Source organism: Paramisgurnus dabryanus, chromosome 10 (assembly GCF_030506205.2).
Source record: "Paramisgurnus dabryanus chromosome 10, PD_genome_1.1, whole genome shotgun sequence".
Classification (NCBI taxonomy): domain Eukaryota; kingdom Metazoa; phylum Chordata; class Actinopteri; order Cypriniformes; family Cobitidae; genus Paramisgurnus; species Paramisgurnus dabryanus.
The window spans coordinates 28,484,649-28,509,537 of record NC_133346.1 but is presented as its reverse complement, the minus strand read 5'-3'; the positions used below and the strand labels follow the sequence as shown (position 1 = coordinate 28,509,537).

The 24,889-nt window shown below is 45.3% G+C and overlaps 1 protein-coding gene across 1 annotated transcript in view; it reads left to right on the top strand.

The window, feature by feature from the left end:
- LOC135718258 (uncharacterized) overlaps positions 1-21,112 on the top strand; it is an 88,144-nt gene extending 67,032 nt beyond the window's left edge. The window contains exons 17-18 of the mRNA XM_073816116.1: positions 19,855-20,236; positions 21,065-21,112. Coding sequence (XP_073672217.1) covers positions 19,855-20,236; positions 21,065-21,112 — 430 coding nt within the window. The remainder of the gene's footprint in view (positions 1-19,854; positions 20,237-21,064) is intronic.
- The last annotated feature ends 3,777 nt before the right edge of the window (positions 21,113-24,889 follow it).

Sequence of the window (24,889 nt, the reverse complement as noted above, 5' to 3'; positions counted from 1 at the left end):
GCCTGAAGGCATACTGTGGGCGAAGCTAAAGAGTTACAAGTACGTGCAGCCTTTGAGTACTAATCCAACAGCTGTGGCATCAATGTAAATAAAACTTATATAAAAACTTTTTTAAATAACTATGGCTTACAGTCAGATACAGCCATACATAACAGGAACAACAGCAGCAACGATTACAACAGGACCTCTCTATCTGGTAATTAATCTTTGTTTGCTTATTTGCTTTTTTAATTAAAAATTTGTATGTAATTCTTGATGTTGTATTTTTTCTGGATTTGCCCGTTTTATAAGGTGTAAATGTTGTAAGTGCAGTACAATACCAACTAAGGAGGAACATGTTTGCTGTTGTTGGTGTTGTTTACATTACATACACGTATGCGTCGGTTGCAAACAAAACACGTGAGATTTTGAATTCTTACCACCTGTGGTTGTGAATCCTGAACGGGGTATTTTAAGGTTGGGACTGCTCCATCAGGTGTATACAAGTGAGAAATCTGGTAAAGGAATTAGCATTTTTGTAAAGCAATCCTCTCAGAAATGCAGGAAACAAACTTAAACCCTTTGCAACTACGTTGGTATCCTGGAAAAACTTAACTGCATCCACTGTTGTCTTAAGACAGGGTTACTTGGAAAGGTTTTCTTTTCACTTTTATTGAACCATCTTGATATAAAACAAAGTTGTCCAATGCCATGCAGTGATACCTGTGACTTATATTCCAAGAATCAATGCTACCCTGCTGAAAAAAACAGCATCAAACCAGCATTGACCAGCATGGGAATCATGCTGGTATATGCTGGTTTAGCTGGTGGTCCCAGCATACCAGCACCAAAACACAACATATGGTCGTATGACCAGCATGGGATGCTGGTACTTATGCTGGTTTAGCTGGTGCTAATGCTGGTTTGGTGCTGGTTTAGCTGGTGCTAATGCTGGTGCTGATTTGATGCTGGTTTAGCTGGTGTTCACTAGCAAACCAGCACCAAAACACAACATATGCTGGTCTTGCTGGTATGCTGTTTTTTTCAGCAGGGTAATGCGCATTCTTGCTTTCACTCTGCTTGACGTCCAGTGGCTGGTTGCATAAACATAGCCGTGACGTTAAGACTGCGTCTTAAGAATGATTCTGACTAACTAGTAATTAGTTAGGGCTAATCAGTCTTATTATTTGGATTTAAATTAGACCAATCTACCTTTCTATGTAACATACTTAAAACAGTTATGATCAGTCTTAAAGAAAAACATTTCATGACTAACTTTTAAGACTAGTTTTTTGTTTGAGGTGGTTTTTTACTTATGGGAGAAAGAGTAGAAAATCTGACTTTTTCCATGTTTAAGTGTTCCCAGTGCTTCTGTCAAATTAGACAATGTGAAAAAGATTAACCCAGTAACTTAGTTTTGGTAAACCATTCTCTGCAAGCATGTGAAAAGGTAATTGAAATTCGGCTCTACTGAAGTCATAAGGAGATCTTATTATAATAATATGCCCCTTAATCTGCACTATCCAGCCACGGCACAGCCATTTAGTGCAGAGAGAATAAAAAAGAGAGAAAATAATTCACAGCACAATTGAGTTTCAATTGCAACAAACCACCATCATTGTAATAAGTGTTTGAATTTCATCAGCTCATTTGCATTTTAAAGGACACACCCAAAACGCCACATTTTTGCTCACACCAACAAAGTGGCAATTTTAACATGCTATAAATAATTGTCTATATGGTATTTTAAACTATAACTTCACATGTGGATTTATTTTACAAATTAAAAAAAGTCTTGTGACATGGTCCCTTTAAAACGACAGAATTGACCAGCTACCTTGTTCCGCTGTCATTGTCTTAACCATAACTGGTGTTCGACATTGTCTTGATGCCCTTGCTGCTAGTGCCTGTATCAAAAATGCTGCATTCCTTCTTTTGTGTACAGCTTTCAGTTTGGGATTTCTAAGCTGCACTGCTAGTAAATATAACTTGCCCCATCGTGATTACAAGTAGTCCTTTTTCCGTTTTCCTTGTGTGCTTTGTTTTGTTTACTGTTGGTTACTATGTTACCAATACCACCATCATTCGCTCTAACAACTTAAAGCTACACTGTGTACTTTTTTGAGTTAATTCTTAGCAAAAACCCATGTTTTCTTTCAAAAGTATGTGCTCATTCATGTGTAATTACTTCCACCCACTAATCAAAGTATTCTCGTAAGTGTAGAATCTGCTATTTAAAATACATATGGTCGAGTCGCTCGACTGGCTGAATCCATGCTTTGCCTCCATCTTTGAAATACATTCGCCGACGGGGGACATTCCTGAAATTCAAGCTCCGCTTTCAGACTACACTCACGCTGGCCGCTAGCTGAAGCCTCCGGAGGTTGCATGTGTAGGCAGTATACTTCATCAAGACAGTCTTATTTCAGAATATTAACAATTATAAAGCTGACAATTATTCTTAGTTAATTGTAAATTGATGTAATATGCTTATGACTTGCGAATGTAATGCTCAGTTAATTTAAATAAACCAGGTTTGAATACGTATGCAGCCCGTATATGCGACCTGTGTAGACTGAAATCCTTCAGATTCAACAACAGCAGCACACCGTGATGATCCCGCGATCTAATGCTTTGATTTGAGGCAGATTTGAAAGCCTGTTGAAGACCTATTTTCGAGGACATTAAAACACGTCGCCAAGGAAGCGAAAAGGGGATTTAAAACGACAACGCGACAGGAAAAACAACAAGACCAAAGTCAATATTGGAGTAATGTTAGTTTTCCAAGATGGGGCTAAAGGGACACTGAAGTTGTCTACTTTCTATCTTCTCCACAGGTAATTTCCCATATTCGTTTACATCTATACAGTCTATGTTGTAAACTTGAAGTTTTATAGTTCCTTGGCTAACTATAGCATGGTTATGCATAACACTTGTTAGTGTAAACACGCTTGTGGTTTAATGTGTTCCAACAGCCACACGCCGTCTCTCCGCCTATTTATGTAATCTGAGGTACCGAGATAAATGTTTTTCATCTTTTCTGACCTCTAGCACAAACACACGGTGACAGCCCTATTTTTAGCCTTTCATTGATAAAACTAACGCCGCTGATCTGCGCGTCTTTCGCTTCACTTTACAAGCTTGTGAAAGTTGAGCGATCTTATTTCACCAATATCAGAGAAAGCTCTTACATATACACGGACATGTAACATGTTTTCTTAAAATATAAGCATTGGACTCTGACATAATATTAGTTCACGTCCATTTAAACCCGTCATTACTCCCGCTTATGTTTAAATGACAGGAGAGGGACTCGTCCACAGACCATTCCCTTAGTAATCTGGAGGGAAGCGGTCGAAAATGGACAAAAAGAGACGGATTTAAACACCAAGTGTAAACGTGATGTGTCTCTCTCGTCCACTTGTGATCCGATCGACGAAAACACATCTTAACCCTCTGGGGTCTAAGGGGTTTTTAGGGCCGTGGGGAAATTTTGAAATGCACTGACATTTGTGCTTTTTTCAGTTGCTTAAAAACATATTAATGGCAAAAGTCTCATAACACTGAGTTCATCACAAACTGGGCTACAATATCATATAATCAACATGTATGTACATGTTTGTATTTTTGAGAGAAAAATGTTTATGCGTGGTTTTTGAAAAAGCAAAATTTTTAAGTCACTGATATAACTCCACAAAACTCATTCTAAACATGTTTTCCCAAGACTTTTCAAAACATGATCTAGTAGTCTAGAGTTTTTTCTTCAAAATGATGTGAAAATCATTCTGCTTACTCATTCACATAAAGCAAAATATTGATTTACAATTTCTAAGACACTTTTGCTTGGGAAAGGCTGTATGTGTGGAGGCGGGAAAGCTCCTGAATAATCAGTGATTGACAGCTGAGAGACAAAAGAGTTGAATAATGAGCCACATAATGAGCCTTGTGGGGATGTTCAACAGGAATGTAACTTTCTCTGTAGTTAATCATGATAAGGTTTACTTTTCAATATAATGTAAATACACACACACACACACACACACATTATATATATTATATATATATATATATATATATATATATATATATATATATATATATATATATATATATAATTTCTATTGAAATATTTTCTATTAATTTCTAGGGGTGGGCAAAAAAATCGATTCTTAGATGAATCGCGATTCGGACGTGGGCCGATTCTGAATCGATTCACAAATGTCAAGAATCGATTCTTAAATGTTAGTTTACAAAATAACGTCACGTTATCAGAACCAAAAGGCGGAACTCAACTGGGGGAGCGGTGATGCACACGGACAACTTAAGAGAGCGCGCACTGTACGAGCGCATAGCGGAGCTTACAAGAGCAGAAGAGAAAGAACACTTTAAATGCTTGTAGGACTATACTGCATATATCTCTACATTGAATTTAGGGCTGTCACCATTACTCTATTCTTTTTAAGGAGTTTTAAAAAAAATCCTTGAGTACATGTCGAGTACTCCTTAAAATAGCGGAGATGCGGTTTAGTGAAACAAACAGTATTAGAAGCATACAAATCAGCGCTATGCTGCCTCTCTCTCCCTCTCGTTTGCTCGCTCACACACACCGTGCGTGTGAATCAGCAACTGCGTGAGGCAAGAATGCACATCCATGTGAATTTTGGAAGTTAAAGACGACTGAGCTGCAGTGCCCTGGCAAAACACATTTGAGAAGAAAGGCGCACCAACTCAAAAAGACCTGCATGTTTCACAATTACTCCAAAAGACCATAATGACATTTTTGCGCGTGGAGCAGCAGTTGTGCGATCTACCGGACACCCCTGCCCTAAACCATCCGCTGACTGTTTAGATATAACATGAATATACTTCTGTAAAAATATGCACATAGTTTGTTATTCAGTCGCTGGGTGCGCTGCACTATATAAATACAGTAATAATGCCAATCACTGTGTATAATGATGATGATTAGACGCTTAACGTTCGTGGAAGTTAATGCCAGTTAACATATAGAATTAATATGTCACGTTAAATTAATATTTTTACTGGTTTTAATGTCTTACAACAGAAACAGGACATGTATGTGTCACAAGGTGACGATCTTTCCGGGGCGGAACCAAAAGTTGGGAAAGTTTGGTTCCGCCCGGATGTTTCCGCCCAGACCGGAGAAAAGAAACACCGGACATCCGGCAGTCTCGCGAAGGCTGTAATCAGCCGATTAAGCACAGCTGTGCATAGTTAAGAAGATCGCTGGGTGATTGGATAACTGGAGTACACGGAGGAGTATTTTAAGAGCAGTTAAAGCACAGTTGGAGAGTCGGGCACGAGAGGGGGATCGACGCGGGGAAAGCTCCTCTGCCTAGGGCAGGAACAGTACAAACGTACCTTTTGAAGAGCCCGCAGGCTCTGTTGATCCGGGCTGCGCTCGGAGCGCGCGGAGAGAAGACAGGAGCTGCCTGGGGCGAAAGAAAGGCGATACGTGGTGGAGAAAAGGAGCTCCCCGAAGAGAGCATTGTGCTGACAAGTCGTAGTGTGTGCTGAGGAACGGAGCTGTGCTCATTGTTAGACGTGGTGGCTGTCTGTATTGTTCTCTCTCTCCCTTTTCTCGCTGTAGTTTACGGTGGACCTGCTGGAGTAAACGGAAAACCCTATGGGTAAAAAGGAACTTTGGTCTAACCAGCACTTTTGAAGGAGTAAAGTAGGAAGAAAATTGACCTTGTTGTACAACGTAAACAAAGGCCATCCGCTGTGAGTATACCTTTTTGGTGTGGAGTAACTTGCAGAAATTAACCTGTGTAACCGTTGGAAACCTCCAGGAGAAGGAGGGCGGCCCTACCCCTAAAATAGCGTGGTGGGTGAGCCGTTAGGAGCGTCAATCAAAGCAGCCACAGCAACGAAACATTATTCTGGTCGCATTTCCATCGCCCTTATTTCAGCCCAAGTGAAGTGGAGGACGCCGGGCGTTTCCTTTGTGTGTACACTTATAGTATGGTGAGTGAGACTTTGCAATTAAGCTTTTCACGTTGGAGTGGTGCTGTGTATTTGCTGTGGGTTGCTGTATGTCTTGTCAGACGAAGCCCCGCATCATTCATTCTTCTACTGGGCAGAGGCCGGAGAGGCTAACGACCTCAGAATTTACCGCCACTATACGCAGTGTGCTGTTTTGGAGTGTGAAGGGACGCAGATCGAGAGCTGTCAGTGATTGTGAGTACAATATTGAAAATATTCGTGGTGCAAACTTACCTGTGTCTGTCTTGTCGCAGAGTCAGAGGCGAAAGGGTCCGCCGCCCCCGCGGTCTCTACAAAGGGGCGCCCCTGTCCAGGATTCGATCGCCCTACGGGCCGTGGAGATAGGGCAGCGCTCGACCCGGTGAGGTGGTGTGTGACCTTCGCCCCTCTGCTGACCTACGGAGGAAACTATACCTACCCAGAGAGCTGTAAACAGCAGAGCCCCGACCACCTGTGGAGAGAAAGGAGAACGAGAGTGAATAATTGGAGAACAGACTGTGTAACGCGATACCTACCCAGAGAGCTGGAAACAGCATAGTCGGTGAGCAATACTCGAAGTCCAAGTAACAGTGTTTTTGTGTCCTAGCGACCACCTGTGGAGAGAAAGGAGAACGAGAGTGAATAAATGGAGAACAGACTGTGCAACGTGATACCTACCCAGAGGGCGGTAAACAGCAGAGCCGTGAGAAATACTCGAAGTCCAAGTAACAGTGTTTTTGTGTCCTAGCGACCACCTGTGGAGAGAAAGAAGAACGAGGATGAACAATAGGAGAGTGGACTGTGTGGGGATCCAGTCGGTGGCGAAGGAGGAGAGCCTAGAGTGGCCATTATTTTAAGTTTCCCGTTTTCCCTTCCCTATTTATTCTTTTTAAGTAAATTAAATAAAGTACATTTTAAATTATGTTTACCTTGTGTGTCTGGTCATTGGGGTGGCTTTGGGAATCTCCTCGAGGTGGAGAAAGGGACGTGACCTTATTTACATCTGGGTCCACCCCTACCTGTGACATATGTATATAAGAATGACATTATTTATCCCTAGTTGCATTAAAGTACAGTATATGACAGTACAGAGACTAGCAAAAGCGAAAAAATTAACCTGGCTTTGAAAGCAATGCGACGTAATGACGTCACAGATATGCAAATTAGTACGTCAAGAATCGATTCTGAATCGAATCGGGACCCTAAGAATCGATTCTGAATCGATTCATGAGGGTCCAAGCGATTCCCACCCCTATTAATTTCACAAGTATAAGTTACCTTTTAAAAACCATAGTAGCCTAATCATGGTAAAGGTACTGTTTGGCCATCGTAAAGTGAACAAAGGGTTTGTGTTTGGTTGGCCAGCGAGAGGTTTACTTTTGTGCAGTAAAAAGCTCAAAAGAACAACTGCCTATCGTTGTCTGGACTCTTATTTGTGTTTTTGTAATCATTATAGTAGGAACACAACAAGGGACACGCGTGATAAACTTATCAATGTTTGTTTACAGCCGCCGCCATTACCTCACGTGTTGGTCATGAATGCAGTAAACGTGTGCACATGCGAGTGATCCTGTGTTTAATAAACTTTCTGTGCAGAGATATATGCTTAGACGCAACTAAATAAGGATTGTATTGTTTGCAATCGCGTATTTTATAAGAATACCAAAAAGCGCGTCGAGTTTCCTGACTCGCGTGTTTGTGTATGTGCGTTCCCGTCTCGTCAACTGATTGACGGAAGACAAAGAAAACACTCGCGTCTGGAGATACTGACACACATACGCAAGTAAATAAGGATTAAGATGTCATGTTTGGTGCAATCGGATAGAACTACAAGGAATGGAGGGACTGGATTGTGGATTGCGTATCCATTGACTGCAGAAGGCACGAGTCATGCATATGGATGTTTCTGCTCGTTCACTTCAATGGCGCGGGGGTGTGGCGATCTCATCTCATTACAGATAATGAGGGAACTGGAGAAATACGGTACTTCTCCTTCTCATACAGTTTACACCGAATGACAATATCTGTTTTCAATCTCACTTACATCATTTAAAAGGAGACATTCCAAGCATTATGTAGACATGTTTCTTTTGTTTCTACGACAAGTATTCGTTAAGTTACAGTTTATTTTTCTGACGCGTTTCTGAAAGGACTTCACTGAGGGAGAGAGAACAAAACGCGCATCATGTTTATTTTCTTAATTTTGCGAAAAGCACAACATTCTGTTTTTATTGGGAGTGGACAGAAAAAAACTAGACACTTTAACGTTTTAAATGATGTATAAATCATATCTGTAATTTAAGTCTCTTTGCGGAGTGATATAAAAATAAAGAGTTTGCGGCGCCCGCGCCGCCGTCGACCCCAAAGTTTTAATACCAAACAGCCCTTGGGATATTTTTCCTCGCGTCGATGAAAAAGGAGTGTCTAAGCTACGTTTATGGTTGCTTATTGTATGTGATTTTAAGCGGACATATCATGAAAATCAGACTTTTTGCATGTTTAACATAAATCTGTGTGCTTTGACAGATCACAGGCAAAGGACATTGCAAATTGTTCATTTTTTTAATTGCTTTAGCTTTGTAGCTATTGGAAGCCATGTTAACCTTGGCATGACATGTCCACCTTACGAGTTAAAACGCGTTCCGAATGGGGGGGGGGGGGGTTAAGAAAGTAATATTCAGTTGGTTGTCATATAGAATTTCACCGCTAGATGGGAGTAGATCTTACACAGTGGAGCTTTAATGTCAACGCATCTCATTCACAATTTTTCTCTTTTTTACGAATTTTGAAAAGATTCAATTCACGTTTGAATGGAAACCTAGCAACTGTGGCAATAGAAAATTTAAGGGTGTGTTAATGATGACAGGATTTTAATCTTAATGTTGAGATCTCTTTCATCGATTTGAAAAGCGCTGTGTCCCTGATTGGCCAGCTAATCTGTATGTTGTGATTGGCCTGAATACCTCTTGCAAACATGGAAAATGAGACTTTCCATGTTTGCAAGATTCGGTCACAATGCAATGCTAACAGGAGTTAACTTACAGTCTGAGAGTCAAAGTAGAAGGAATAGCCTAGGTGCACAATAGAACATCCGGTTAACTTCCGTGTGTTGAGTGTGCGGTCGACTACTTCCTGTAGGTCATGTGGTTGTAGTGAAGATTTTCCGTAGTTGCTAGTTTTGAGTAGACGTAGACAAAGTTTCAATATGAAAGGATTTGGGGTAAAAGAGAGGCGGTTGGCATATCAACGTGTGGAAAAGCACTCTATTGTTGTGTAATCCCCTGTGTGCAAATTCGTCCAGGTACAACAGTACTATAAGCTTTCATAGCTTTCCAGTAGCAAGCAAGATGAGTGGTGTTTGCAGCAGGCATTTCCAAAAGGATGATTTTGTTAACAACCCGGTGAAACGTCTCGGTTACGGATGTAACCCTCGTTCCCTGAAGGAGGGAACGGAGACGTCACGTCGTGACCGACGAATTGGGAACTCGCTTAGAGAGACCAATCTGCTTCGAATACTACTAAAACGCCAATGAACTTGGCATTGAGATATTTGCATAATGCTGGCGCCGCCCCGCCAGGTGCGTATATAAGCAGCAGGTGCAAATAGGGAAATTAGCTTCTTTTTCGCTGAGAAAGCCGGAAAGTGTGACCAGCCGTAACAGCAGGTGGCAGCACCTGTGGCGACGGGACCTGACGTCTCCGTTCCCTCCTTCAGGGAACGAGGGTTACATCCGTAACCGAGACGTTCCCTTTCAGTCGGTCACTACTACGTCACGTCGTGACCGACGAATTGGGAATCCCTACCAAAACGCCACTAGGGGCTGACCTCTTCCAGGGTCTGCGTAAAGCCCTCCGGTTCCACTTAAGGAGGAGGAGATAGGTTTTAAGGCAGAAGGCCGGGCACTAGATGTTCCTTTAACCCCACAGAAGTGCCAGCGACTGGGAAGCGCCCTACCTGAGCGGGATAGGAACGCTGCAGAAGCCACCGCCCCTCTTAAGGGCTAATGGTGGGCGAAGTCAACCGTAGTTGAGGAATAAAGACAGCCGTGGCTGTGTAAGCAAAGCAGTGCTCTGCTAAGGGAAACGTGGGGTGGTAGGATTAACCCCACGGAAAAATACTCACAAAGGAACCCGGTGGGACACAATGTGGAGCCCGAGGCAACACGTAGGTTCGCGAGGATACAGCTAGTGAAGGCTGACAGCCAATGCTCCGCAACAAAGGCTGCCAAGGCAGCGGAGGAAGAACAATTCAAACCATTACGCATTTTTGCTCTGAAGGCCTTCCATACTGACACAGTTATGAAGCATCAGTTGGAGGCTGCAAGCCGACCTGCGAGACTGCTCTCCGTGCTCCCCCTGGTGAGGAAAGAACACGAGAGGATACAGGCTCGATACGAACACTGTAGAATCTAATGAACGTATTAGGTGTCGCCCAACCAGCAGCTCTGCAGATGTCTGTTAGCGAGGAACCACGAGCGAGAGCCCAAGATGAGGCAACACTCCGTGTGGAGTGCGCTCTCAGATTAAAGGGGCAAGGAATACCCTGAAGATTATAAGCCAGGGCGATAGAATCAACTATCCAATGAGACATCCTCTGCTTGGTGACAGCCTTCCCTTTCTGCTGGCCACCATAACAAACAAAGAGCTGGTCTGAGGTCCTGAGGCTTTGCGTGCGATCCACGTAGAATCGCAGTGCGCGTACGGGGCACAACAAAGCCATGGTTGGGTCTGCCTCCTCCGGGGGCAGCGCTTGCAAGCTCACCACCTGATCTCTGAAGGGAGTGGTGGGAACTTTGGGCACGTAGCCTGGTCTGGGCCTCAATGTTACGCTCGAGGCAGCAGGACCAAACTGTAGGCACGAATCGTCAACAGAGAATGCATGTAAATCCCCTACTCTCTTCACTGAGGCCAATGCTAGCAGGGTCAGAGCTTTCATTGATAAAAGCTTCAGACTCGCAGACTGCAAAGGCTCGAACGGGGGGGCCTGAAGGGCTTTCAGCACCATGGACAGGTCCCAGGGAGGAATAGAAGGAGGGCGCGAGGGGTTTAGCCTACGAGCGCCTCTTAAAAATCTAATAACCAAATCATGCTGGCCAACTGATCTGCCGTTGATAAGTGAGTGATGAGCAGAAATAGCAGCGATATCAACTTTAATAGTGGAGGGTGACAGCCTACCGTCTAACCTATGTTGAAGATATAAAAGCACGATGTTAATAGGGCATTCTCAGGGGTCCTCGCATTGCGAAGAGCACCAGGTGACGAAAAGGTTCCATTTAAACGCGTAAGCCCGTCTTGTGGACGGAGCTCGTGCCGCGTCGATTGTGTTAGATACCGCTTGTGGTAAATCACCTAAACCTTGCGTGCGCTCAACGACCACACATGGAGATCCCACAGGTCGGGGCGCGGGTGCCATAATGTGCCCCCTCCTTGAGAAAGAAGGTCCTTCCTCAGGGGAATCTGCCAGGGAGGGGCTGTCGCGAGGAGCATTAGTTCTGGAAACCAATTCTTGCTCGTCCAATATGGGGCGATCAGTAAAAAGCTCTCCTCGTCCTGCCTGACTTTGCACAGTGTCTGTGCGATTAAGCTCACTGGGGGGAATGCGTATTTGCGCGTCCCCCGAGGCCAGCTGTGTGCCAAAGCGTCCACGCCGAGGCTGCCCTCGGTTAGTGAATAAAATAGGCGACAGTGGGTATCGTCCGTCGACGCAAACAGGTCTATCTGTGCACGACCGAACTTCTTCCAAATTAGCTGGACCGTCTGGGGGTGGAGTCGCCATTCGCCGGGGCGCGCAGCTCGAGAAAGCGCGTCCGCTGCTGAATTGAGCGAGCCCGGAATGTGAATGGCACGAAGGGACCTCAGATGCTTCTGACTCCAAAGGAGGAGATGACGAGCGAGTAGCGACAGGTGACGGGAGCGCAAACCGCCTTGACGGTTGATATACGCAACGGTCGCAGTGTTGTCGGTGCGTACTAGTACATCCTTCCCTCGCAGCTCCGTAGCGAAGCGTACAAGTCCCAGATATACTGCCAACAACTCTCGGCAATTGATATGCCAGTGCAACTGGGGTGCTGTCCACACCCCTGAAGCTGTAAGCTCGTCGTACGTGGCACCCCAGCCCGTGTCGAACGCATCTGTATGTACAACAGCATGCCGAGCGATCTGTCTCATGGACACACCGGACCTGAGAAACGCGGGGTCCGACCACGGGGGAAATGTTAGGCGACACGCAGGTGTAATAGTTACACGATGGATGCCGGCGCGCCACGCTCTCCTCGGGACTCGATCGTGAAACCAACGCTGAAGCGGTCTCATATGGAGCAGCCCGAGCGGTGTCACATCCGCTGCTGCTGCCATATGCCCCAGGAGCTTTTGAAATTGTTTCAGCGGGACCGCATTCTTCCCTCGAAATGAACCGAGGCAAGTCAGAATTGACTGGACGCGCTCTTCTGTCAAACGCGCCGATAAATCAATCGAGTCCAGTTCCATCTCGAGAAAAGAGATCCTCTGCGTGGGACAGAGCTTGCTCTTTTCCCAGTTGACCCGAAGACCCAAACGGGCGAGATGCCGAAGCGTTAAATCTCTGTGCTCGCAAAACGTCCGCCGAGAATGCGCTATTATAAGCCAATCGTCGAGGTAAGCTAAAATGCGAACACCGCTCTCTCTGAGGGGTTTTAACGCCGCCTCCACTACTTTCGTGAACACACGGGGAGAGAGAGACAGCCCGAACGGTAAAACTTTGTACTGGTATGCCCGTCCCTCGAACGCAAACCAGAGAAACGGTCTGTGACGAGGGAGAATGGACACATGAAAGTACGCGTCTTTCAGGTCTATTGCCGCAAACCAATCTTGGGGGCGAATTGAATTGAATATTTGCTTCGGTGTTATCATCCTGAAAGACCTCCTCTGCAGAGATTTGTTCAGAACGCGCAAATCCAAGATCGGTCGCAACCCCCCGCCCTTTTTGGGTACTATAAAATAAGGGCTGTAGAAGGCCGACCTCATCTCGGTTGGAGGGACCGGCTCGATCGCGTCCTTCGCCAGCAGGACTTCGACCTCTGCACGCAGTACATGTGCATCGGACGCTTTCACCGTGGTGAAACGAATGCCCGAGAATGTGGGTGTGTGCCGGCTGAATTGTATTTCGTAACCGAGGCGGACAGTGCGTAAAACCCAACAAGACGGGCTGGGAAGCTGAAGCCAAGCCCCCAGGAACCGTACGAGGGGAATTAACGGCACTACCGGGGTACCCGCGGGGGGGCGGCGGAGCGGGACAGGTGGTACTGCCGGTACGTCTGCTGAGACAGCATAAGTATCTACAGTATGTGTGTGTGTGACACTGACCTGAGCCCGCTGAGGGTGACGGTCGTCTGGTCTCCTCAGCGGAGAGCACAGACTCCGATGAGGGTGCTGGTGGTCCCGTCTCCTCAGCGGAGAGCTGGGACTCCTCAGGACACCCGCTGGCGATAGAGGAGAGGGAGGAAGAGCATGTGAATGCCCGCTCACATCTCTCTCGATCCTCTGAAGACCTGGAGAAGGAATAGGAATGCACTCTTTTTGTGGTTTTGTGGGTGCCGGCTGAGAAGCCGGCGGAACAGAAATAAAACGAAACCAAAGATTCTCCACCCGGCCCTCTACCGGTGGAGGGAGCGATGCCGTCACCGTCTCCCGTAGAGTGATCCCATCCAAATCCAGGTCGCCCGTCTCAGGGCCGCTTCGATTTCCGTTTACCACGGGAAGTGGGTGGGGCGGGCGGGGCGGGCTGCCGACGGCTGTTCCCCCTCCGTGGCCTGGAAGATGTTCTAGTGGGGGGGTGGAGGCAGCCGCCGCAGGGCGCCCTCGGCGAGGAGCAGACGGGCCCGGCGGCGCTGGAGGGCGAGATGCAGGTCGCTTGCGCCGGGGCATGATCTGAGCGATCGCCTCCGTCTGCTTCTGGGCGGCGGAGAACTGCTGGGCGAAGGACTCCACCGACTCACCGAAGAGGCCAGCCTGGGACACTGGAGCGTCCAAGAACTTGTTCTTCTCCGCATCCGACATGTCCGCCAGACATAGCCATAAGTGGTGTTCCTGGACCACCATCGTGGACATGGCACGACCAATCGCCTGCGCTGTCACCTTCGTCGCGCGAAGAGCCAGATCAGTGGCAGCCCAGAGCTCCGAAAGGACAGGCGAGTCGTGTCCTCCCTCGTGCAGATCCCTCAAGGCCTTCGCTTGGTGAACCTGCAGCAACGCCATTGCGTGCAGGGCTGAAGCCGCCTCTCCACATGCCTGGTGGGCAGCGCCCGTTAAACCGGAGGACTGTCTGCAGGCACGAGAGGGGAGGGTTGGGCGGTCCTTCCAAGAGGGAGCGTTAGCCGGACACAGCTGCATCGCGACCGCGCGCTCCACGGGAGGGATCCCCGTATAACCCTTAGCGGCTCCGCTGGTGAGGGAGGTGAGGGGGAGGGCTGAAACGGGCGTAATCTGGTAGAAAACGGCGACTTCCAGGTTCTAGTCAGCTCCTCGTGCACCTCGGGGAAAAAAGGCACCGGTGGAGAGGGTTGTGACACCCGGGCAGCTCCAAAGAACCAATCATCCAGGCGGGACGGCTCGGGCTGAGGGGGGGAACCCACTCTAACCCTACGGTCTCCGCCGCTCGAGCGAGCACGGCCACCATCTCTGGATCGAACTCCGGCGCCCCAACCCGACCAGAGGGAGGAAGGGCGTCGGGGTCCACGTCAGGGGGAGGAGGCCCACCCTCGGATGCTGCGGCTTCGGTGGACCCGGAGGGAGGCACGTTGGATTCTAGAGACATCGTAGAACACGACGCTGAAGTCTCCATCGGCACATCAACCGGCTGTGGATGAGGAGGCTGAGAGCATGAGGACGAATCCCCCGACCGGCTCAGCACAGTGATGCGCAGGTCGTCCCTTGAGAGCTTCACAGCCGCACCGTGGCGGCGTTCAGCACTCGCATGACGAGGGTTGCGCTTTTCCCGGAGGAAAGACAACCGTCTACGCAAATCCACAAGGGACATGTTCTTGCAGTGAGAACACTTACCCCCAGCGAACGCTGCCTCTGCGTGCTCGATGCCCAAACACGAAAGACAACGCTCGTGACCGTCCTTCGGACCCATATATTTGCCGCACCCAAGATCGCACGGACAAAAAGCCATCCTGAAAAGGACGCTGATGTCTGGATATACGAGAGAGTGGCTGCCTTTAACAAGGCACAAAGCTCTCTCGTATCACTCTTTTAGGGAAATTCACTCAGATGCTCAGTTGATGATGCGCACAGGGAAGGCAACGCACACACTAAACTCAAAACAACAAACAGGTGTAGAGCCGTGGAATTAAGCGAAGCGTCCGCTGTGGTACTGCTAATCCAACCAACTTCAGCAATCAAATCCCAACAGAGTAAAGTAGCTTCTCAGTAGCAGATACTGCCGGCTTTCGAAGCGATAAAAAGCTAATTTCCCTATTTGCACCTGCTGCTTATATACGCACCTGGCGGGGCGGCGCCAGCATTATGCAAATATCTCAATGCTAAGTTCATTGGCGTTTTAGTAGTATTCGAAGCAGATTGGTCTCTCTAAGCGAGTTCCCAATCCGTCGGTCACGATGTGACGTCGTAGTCACCGACTGAAAGGGAACCAGGGGAAGTTGAGAAAGTGCCATTCCTGCTCTTTGTTGCTGCAATATTTTTCAAAGACCCAGAGCGGATAGCCCCCCTCCTGTCCATGAAATCAACTTAGAAGAAGAGATGGAGGTGGCTACCCTGGCACCAGAACAAGATTACTGTATTACTCCTACAACAGCAAAGGTCGCAGATCAGTTAGCTGAGTTAAACGATACACTTCGCCAGAAAGTAATGGAGCTTGAAATACAAATTCAGGCTCTCCAGCTGCAAAGATGTTTTGGACTGAAGCGCTTTGCAGGATCAGACAAGGAATTTTCAGATTTTATACCAGTTAAGTCATAATTAAGGTGTTTTGAATTGCAGGAAACTGATGTTATGTTCCACATTAACAGTGATGGACAAAAAATCACCCTGCTGAAAAAACCAACATACCAGCAAGACCAGCATATGTTGTGTTTTGGTGCTGGTTTGCTAGTGAACACCAGCTAAACCAGCACCAGCATTAGCACCAGCTAAACCAGCACCAAACCAGCATTAGCACCAGCATCCCATACTGGTCATACCAGCATGTAAAGAACCATATGTATCATATTTGTTGTATCATACATTATTTTGTTTATTTACATTTATATGATTCAATTGTTTAATAATTTTGGGTGTGTATGAGGGCTTTTATTTTGGTAGCGCCTCTGCTTGGTGTAATGGATTTAATGGTGTACACCTGTTCTGTTTCATTCCTCCTGACCGCCAGAGGCAGTGCTAAACACTAGTGGATTATCGCTGCCAAGCTAGATAGGTCGAGAAAACATAAAACAAAGTCACGTCGTGACGCAAATCGAGACGCAAGAATAAGTACCGTAGCAGCTCGGTGCCCAGCCTCTTTCGCTTTCTCGCTGTGATAGGTCATCACTGTGCTTTCTTGTGCAGCTCACCTGAGTTGCGAAAATTCGCCCTCCCAAGCTGTGACAGCACTCTCAATACCATCACCTTGGAAGTTTGTATTATTTTCTGCAGACGTGAGTCTTTTATTACTTTATAATAGTGTTGGCGATACCTCGTGCCTCACGGTCCTAACCAGTGGCTGGTTCCGACCGCACTCAGATTGCGTCCCCTTGCAACGTGATATATTTCTTGATATTTTATTTTGCAGTGTATTGTTGTCGTGTTAGCGATACCCTGTGCTTCACGGTACTATCCGGTGGCGGGTCTCGGCTGCAATTGGGCTGCGTTCTATCGCAACCATACATAACTTAACGTTACTTGGTTGGTTTTGTTTTTTGTTGGATAATTTGCGCCTACGGTACTATCTGGTGGCCGTCATAGTAACGTTGTATTTCCACGTATTTTGAGCCTTGCGGTGCTATCCGAGGGCAGCTGACTCATACTCCTGTGATTTTTCTTGTTGGACGCGGTGCAACCGAGGACATATTCGAACTATGTCCCATAACGCTCTTCTCTCCGGTTTTCCGCCGACGTGCAAATTGTGTCCGAACATCCTTCTTCCCGACGACGGACACGATCGATGCCCATCGTGCAGTGTTAATTTTAGCAGCAAATTCTGATTTAGTCTTAGTCTTTTGAATAACACACCATTTAGTTTTAGTCTTATTTTAGTCATCTGAAATCTTTTAGTTTTAGTCTAGTTTTAGTCGACGAAATATCATAAGAGTTTTAGTCTAGTCTTAAGTTTTTTAGTCTGTTATGGAATGGTATTAAGGTTTGAATATGCAATACAGACACAGATTTAATGGTTGTTATAGAAAACACGTATTTTATTTTATTCTTAATGTCAAAAAAACTGACCGTGGCTTTTTCACCAAAAAAATATCACATAAAATAAGCATAAGGCCCGCTCTACCTAAAAATATACATGGTCCCTGAAAAAGATATGCATTGTCCCTAAACGACATGCGCACACACAGACGCACGCAGACACACAGACAGAGACACACACACGCACTTACGCACTTACGCACGCACTTTGTCCAGTCATGTAAAACCACAACATCTACTATAATAGTAACGTTACACATTTCATTCAATTTGAGGACACTGAATATTTATACTCAGAATTAATTCAGACAACCCAATACAATCAATACAGTTCAGATGTGTATTCCTTTCATTTCTATGTTATACCAAGTTTAGCGAAAACACTGTGGTTTATCTGATAAAATAACCTTAGCGTGTATGCTTACCTTCGCATGTATTTCTGGATGAGTCGTCTTTACAGGCTGTCGTCTTGTCATATTTGTAGTGTGACCATATTAGACGCTAGCTCTGACATTTTTGTTGTTAATGAGACATGTCTTCGGACCGGGTGCACCGCAAAACGTTAGCGTGTTGCTAACGAGCGAAGTCAACTGAAATCAGCCAAAGCTGATGTAGGATTACAAATTTATAAAATGTAATATCAAGGTACCAATGTAATAGTATGTAAACTGAAAAAGTGATATACATTGTGTTTTAAATCTTGAGGTAAAGATTATGACATTCTACAATCAAGTCAGGCAGCCCAGGTGGTTAAGACATTAACCTTTTGTCTTTATGCTCTTCCTGACCATTAGGAAGGGTACCAAGTTAAAGGTGATTGCTAAGCTCAAGGCACTTTGTCTCTATGCATTTGAAGGTATGGGCGATACTGTAAGGATGATTGGATTAGCACCTATGCATTTGAATTACACTGGTATGCTGATGAGATCAGGGCTGAAGCAATTCCAGTAACGGGCTGATTCCTTGACTGAATTTACATGCTTTGTTTAAAGTTGAGTGCTTTGTATTCCATTTAGGGGACTGCCCCCTAAAATGTGTATAAATGCAATGTAGGGCTACTGTAAGCCAGACTTGGTTTCTGCAGCTCCCCGAGCTCTATGCTCTGATTTGAAGATCGCTTTCTGCAATAAAGACTACTGCTCGTGGAAATCCAAGTCTCCTGGTCTTCGTTAAAAAGGTTTACAACAGATGGTGCCGCGATCCGGATAGAGCTTCTCATTTCACCAAATCATCTACAAACATCGCTCCAGATTGATTTTATCAGCTCAACTTTGATTTGGTGAGTGTCACTCTATCATAAGAACCTCTACAGACCAGAACATGTGGTTAAGTGTTAACAAACAGCTGCAGGTTTCTGTTAACAAATGTTGGTTTACCCTCTGTTTAGGCAGGGAAGATTAGCATAACGTGCTAATATTTGTGTTATCCTCTGTTCAACCAGAGAAGTTGTCTAGTTATCCTCTGTTCAGCCAGAGAAGAAGTTTATTTATCCTCTGGTCAGCCAGAGAAGAAGTTTGGTTATCCTCTGTTTAGGCAGGGACGATTAGTACCACATGCTAAAGTTTGGTTATCCTCTGTTTAGGGAGAGAAGTTTGGTTTAACCTGTTTATCCCGGATGTATAAGAACACATCCATATGAGAAAATAGGTAATCCTCTGCTTTGCCAGAGAAGAATTGAGGCTATCATCTACTTTGTAAGGAAGGTTAACAACAGTGATTATCTGAATCAGCATAGAGGAAAATGGTTAAAAGTCATCCTAGACTGACTCCCACAACTGAAGAAGGTGGTCTTGCGACTCCTTTGTGGTCAGATAGTGAATTCAAATCACTGTTAGGAGTGCAAATGGACCTTATAGTCACTAAGAAAGTTAGGCAAGAGCTAACTAGAAAGTATGAAATCCATCCAGACAAGACTTGGTCTGTAGATGAGTGTAAAAGGGTATTAGGAGCATGTATTCGCAAGAACAATGTGAAAGGCATTATCTGCTGCCACAGAGAATTTGGTTTAACGCTAGCTACACAACAGCTTCAGCGTAATTCAGAACTATAGGAACAAAACAAAGAACTCTGTGCTAGAGTATCCTCTTTGACTAAGAAATTGAACCGCAACAAAGCTACAGTAAAAACTGATGTGGAAGAAGTTAGTCAGCCTGATATAAATTATCCTGACTTACAAGCTTTCTTTGAAACCGATGTAGCCATCCAATCAGTAAATGATGTGCCTGGGAATTCAGTGAAGGTATGTGGCGCTAGAAGAAGATCTCAGGGAATTGAGGGAGTCAAAAGTGTTCCTCCCAACTCTTCTGTTGTCCAAGTAAAAACTGTTACAAAAGCACTAGGACCTAAAGATATAGAGAGAATATCTCAGAACTTACCCTCAGCGGGCACAAGTTTTTGTGAATTTAGAAGAGCATTGATCAGCAAAATGCGTCTCTATGACATATCGTTAGCAGAAGTCACACAGCTAATGTCACAAATTCTAACTGAATCTGAATTCAACAGTTATGAGTCTGCTGTTACTTCTGAACTACAACATGCCAGTAAAGGCGATTTGAGAGAAGGTGTTTTAAAGAGTCTAAAGAATATCATAGGACCCAAAATCGACTGGTCCAGAATCACTAACTGTGTACAAAGGAAAGAAGAATCTGTGAGTGAATACACTGAAAGGTTTTGTCAGGCAGCTGTAACTTACAGTGGAATAGTTGATGATTCTGAAAATGTGCTAGAGGACAAGGGACCTCTAGTCCGCATCTGGTCAGACGGCCTTGTAGCCGAGTACAGAAAAGCCTTACCATTTCTAGATCTAACTTGGTCTAACAAAACTCTCAGAAGTAACCTAGACAGTTTAGCTACATGGGAAAGAGATGCTGATGTTAAGGCAAAAGTAAGAGTAGCAACAGCTACATTTAGCACAACGAATCAAGAAAATAAATGTCTTAGGAGGGACATCAAATGTCACTACTGCGGGAAGCGAGGGCATTATTGGAAAGAGTGTAGGAGAGGTAAAAAGATACTTGGAGAAATTAACAGTGTTTCTCAGCTCTTACAGAGCCTTCTTACAATACTGAAGCAACCCCTCTCCTCTACACCCAATCTGTGGGGCAACTTGCTAAGAGTCTAAACATTAAGGCTGTGAGAGCTTATTGCTGTATTGAAATTTACAAGGATGAAAGACTCTTATGTAAAGATTCATGCAAGTGTGGTTGGGACTGCAATCATGATTTAAACTGAAAATCACTTACCACCATCTCTTAAGAAGAATAGTTTACTCTCACAGCCCTAAATGGTCTTTAGCTACAGGTCAGTAATTTATACTGTCTTATGACATCTACTATGACTGATTTTTCTTAGAGGTTTTTAGGGATTTTCTTTACAGTTTAAAAGGGGGATGAGCTTATTTACAATCTTAAGATGTTGATCATGTTGACAGGGACAAACTAGGACACACGGACCAGTGAGGAGCCCAGGGAAGATCCGAATGCAATAGGCTTCGGGGGCCAAACCTGCGGTGAAGACTCCCTCATAGGCCTTACCCATTCCACTAGTCCATCCTTACCTCACTGTCCTTTAGGTGTCGCAGGAATTAAGAAATAGGAACAACAATACACTCAGATTGAACAAAGGATACAACATTTGTATACAAATGTTATAGTTTTTTTTTTACAACAAATACTGCTCTTTTGTCTTTTGTTTTCTTTCTTTCTGTTTGCAGATACCCCTTGATGGCTGTCCCAAGACTCATACACACCAACCTCCTTAACGGCGTATTAAGGCACAACCTCTAAAGACAACGAGACCCACTGCCAAGCCAACAGTCACAAAGAAAAAAAGTACACAACGCAGAGAAACAAATACGGAACCTTAAGTCATCTCTCAGCATGATCAAGCAAAATTACACCAGATGACTGAAGACAATTCTTCATGGTTTGGAAACTTGTTGGTAAATGTTTAGTTCAACAAACAACCCATGCCCATCACAAGGAGATGACAGTTCCAACCAAAAATAACTATTACCCGTAAGAAATTCACGGACTCTAGCTGCATGTTTGTTTCTGTGTCAGCATACAGTTCGTCACTTCAGACAATCAACACAGAACAAGTGCCTGTAGCGATCACAGGTTACAAGAATGAACTTTTAGTATCTTAAATTGTATTTTGTGAGAGTTATTAGAACTCTCAAAGGGGGAACTGTAGGATTACAAATTTATAAAATGTAATATCAAGGTACCAATGTAATAGTATGTAAACTGAAAAAGTGATATACATTGTGTTTTACATCTTGAGGTAAAGATTATGACATTCTACAATCAAGTCAGGCAGCCCAGGTGGTTAAGACATTAACCTTTTGTCTTTATGCTCTTCCTGACCATTAGGAAGGGTACCAAGTTAAAGGTGATTGCTAAGCTCAAGGCACAACTGTGCCTTTGTCTCTATGCATTTGAAGGTATGGGCGATACTGTAAGGATGATTGGATTAGCACCTATGCATTTGAATTACATTGGTATGCTGATGAGATCAGGGCTGAAGCAATTCCAGTAAGGGGGTTAATTCCTTGACTGAATTTACATGCTTTGTTTAAAGTTGAGTGCTTTGTATTCCATTTAGGGGACTGCCCCCTAAAATGTGTATAAATGCAATGTAGGGCTACTGTAAGCCAGACTTGGTTTCTGCAGCTCCCCGAGCTCTATGCTCTGATTTGAAGATCGCTTTCTGCAATAAAGACTACTGCTCGTGGAAATGCAAGTCTCCTGGTCTTCGTTAAAAAGGTTTACAACACTGGGAACTAAGACTGTACAACTAAATATAATGTAAACAACCTGTTGTGAAAACAAACTTTGCCGCGGGTTTTCAAAATGACTCTGCCGACTGCTGCCTGTGTAGATCAACCTACCCTCAAAGATTCGCTCTGATTGGATTTCTTCCCAACTGTCCCACAAAATGAGTAGCTCTGATTGGATCTCTTCTCCATTCGTCCCTCCTTAACATTTTCGTCTTATTTTTATTCGTTGACTAAAGTGTCAGTTATATTTCGTTACAGTCTTCGTCATCATATATGATTTTATTTAGTTTTTATTTAGTTTTCGTCCGTGAAAAAGGTTCGTTGACGAATATTTTTCATCATTGTCTTCGTCAACGAAATTAACACTGCCATCGTGCCTTGGAACTCAACATTTAAAGGAGGCTCTAACTGATCCATGTTTACACTGCAGCTTACTACCGCTATCAGAGAGACAGCTCCGGCTTGCTGAATTAGATCCGAAGTCTTCTGTTAGCCTCGTTCAGCAACACTCGGCACCGAAACGGGCTAAGAAGCGTGACGCGCCGGCCGCAGCTGGCGCTCCGCCAAAAAAGATTAAATCTGTACCACCTAACGATACAGCGGAGCAAACGCTGTCGAACACGGTTGCTTCTCTCTCGTCAGAATTGGCGGAGATGAAATGTTTTCTTCTGTCTTTACAACCCTCTATCTCGACAGCACCATCTAAGGATACATCCAAGTCAGGACAACATGCGGAGGTGTGTAAATCCCAGCCTCCACGTACTATGGATGTGGATGCTCTTTCTACAAGTGCCTCTAATTCACATTTTTGTGAGGATGAATTAGAAGAACTCGCCATGCTTCCCCCTCATCAGGACGCTCTCTCCAACCTGTCCACGGCAGATGAATCGAGCGGTGGGTCTGTACATTCATCTGGTACAAATCCATCTTCTCCAGATGACAGTTTGTCCACACTGCGCATGGCGGTGGCTCGTTTGGGTCTTGACACATCACCTGCTCAGCCTGCACAAACTAATGTGTTTTTCAGACAACCTGCTAATGAGACTGCCTTTATGATGCCACCATGTAAAGACTTTGTAACCTAGTTCTCTAATGCACTAACGGGCTCCAGCATACCTAAAAGGAGATCCAAAACCGCTCGCACTCTTGCATCTATGGCCGAGGCTGATTCCGTTGGAGTGGGACGCACTCCTGAGATTGAACAGCCGGTAGCAGAGCTGGTTGTGTCGCCTGATGAGGCACTGAGAGGCAACGTACGTTGTGGACGTACTGACACCTTGTTAAAGAGAGCATATGAGTCGGTAGCTTATGTTACTAGAGCAGAGAACACTATCTGCCAGCTGCTTCTTGCTTGCAGTACAACCCTACAGTCATCTAAGGTTGGTGACTCTGTGCTTCAATTTCTACAGAATGCTTTGCTGACTATGGGTCATGTAACTCGTGAGCTTGGCACGCTTTCGGCTACACTTCTGACAGCCCGGCGCCAGGTATGGCTAGCGCAGGCGAGGTTGCCGGAAGATTGTAAAAAGACATTGAGAGAACTACCAATCGTACCAGGTCATCTTTTTGTTCCGAATGTCTCTGAGGTCTTGGACAGGAGAATGAAGCTGTCGAAAGCCTTGCGTCAGCTCAATCAGGTCCCTCGGGCGCATGTTTTTCGGATGCCAGCCACGCCAGCTCCACCTCGTTACTCTATTCCAGACCAGCGTCTCCTTCATCACAATGTTGCTCAGCCCCAAACTTTACAGCGTCATAGAGGAAATGAGGCAGTTCAGGGGCGACGCTCCTTTCACCACCAACGCCATGGTGGAGCACATCAGCGTCCCCCCACTGCAACTAAAAGCAGAAACCAGAAACCCTGAAGCTCTTGGGCCGGCGGCCGGACGTTTTACCGCGCAACATCTGGATTACTGGAAAAGTTCAGTGTCCGACCCCTGGGTTCTGACAACAATAAACCGGGGTTATGCCTTGCAGTTCCGACGCCGGCCTCCCAGGTTTTCAGGGGTTTTTCAGACGGTTGTCAAAGATCCGGCCAGATCGATGGCTCTTTCCCAAGAAATCGGTTCACTGTTATTGAAGGGAGCCATAGAGCCAGTTCCTCCCCTCAGTCAGAGGGACGGTTTTTACTCCACGTACTTCCTTGTTCCCAAGAAGGACGGGGGTTTTTGGCCCATTCTGGACCTACGCCGGTTAAATGTGTTCCTAAAGAAGCTCTCTTTTTGGATGTTACGGACAAGCAACGTTCTGCGTTCCGTGATGGAAAGGGACTGGTTTGTGACTGTGGATCTGAGGGATGCATATTTTCATATTCCCATTGCCCCTCACCACAGGAAGTTCCTTCGGTTCAGCTTTCAAGGGCAGGCCTACCAGTTCAGAGTTCTTCCTTTTGGCCTGTCCCTGGCTCCTCGCGTCTTCACAAGATGCATGGGTGCAGTTTAGGGATGGGTATTGTTTGGGTTTTTTTCGATACCGGTGCCAAATCGATACTTTTAAAACGGTTCCGGTGCCTAAACGGTGCCTAAAGCGGTACTTTTAAAAAAAGAGTCACAGAAAGATGGTAGATGAAAGTACAGCATAAAACACAATGAAAATTCTTCTCTGTTTGTCATTTGTTTATTAATGATTTGCCTAAAGCACCATCATCTTTTAAGACCTGCATTCTTGATTTCTTTTTTATGAAATTTTTGATTTGTGAAATAAATAAAATCTTCTCAACACTCCACTTTGAGCTCAGAAAAATGTTCTAAGATTGGTTGT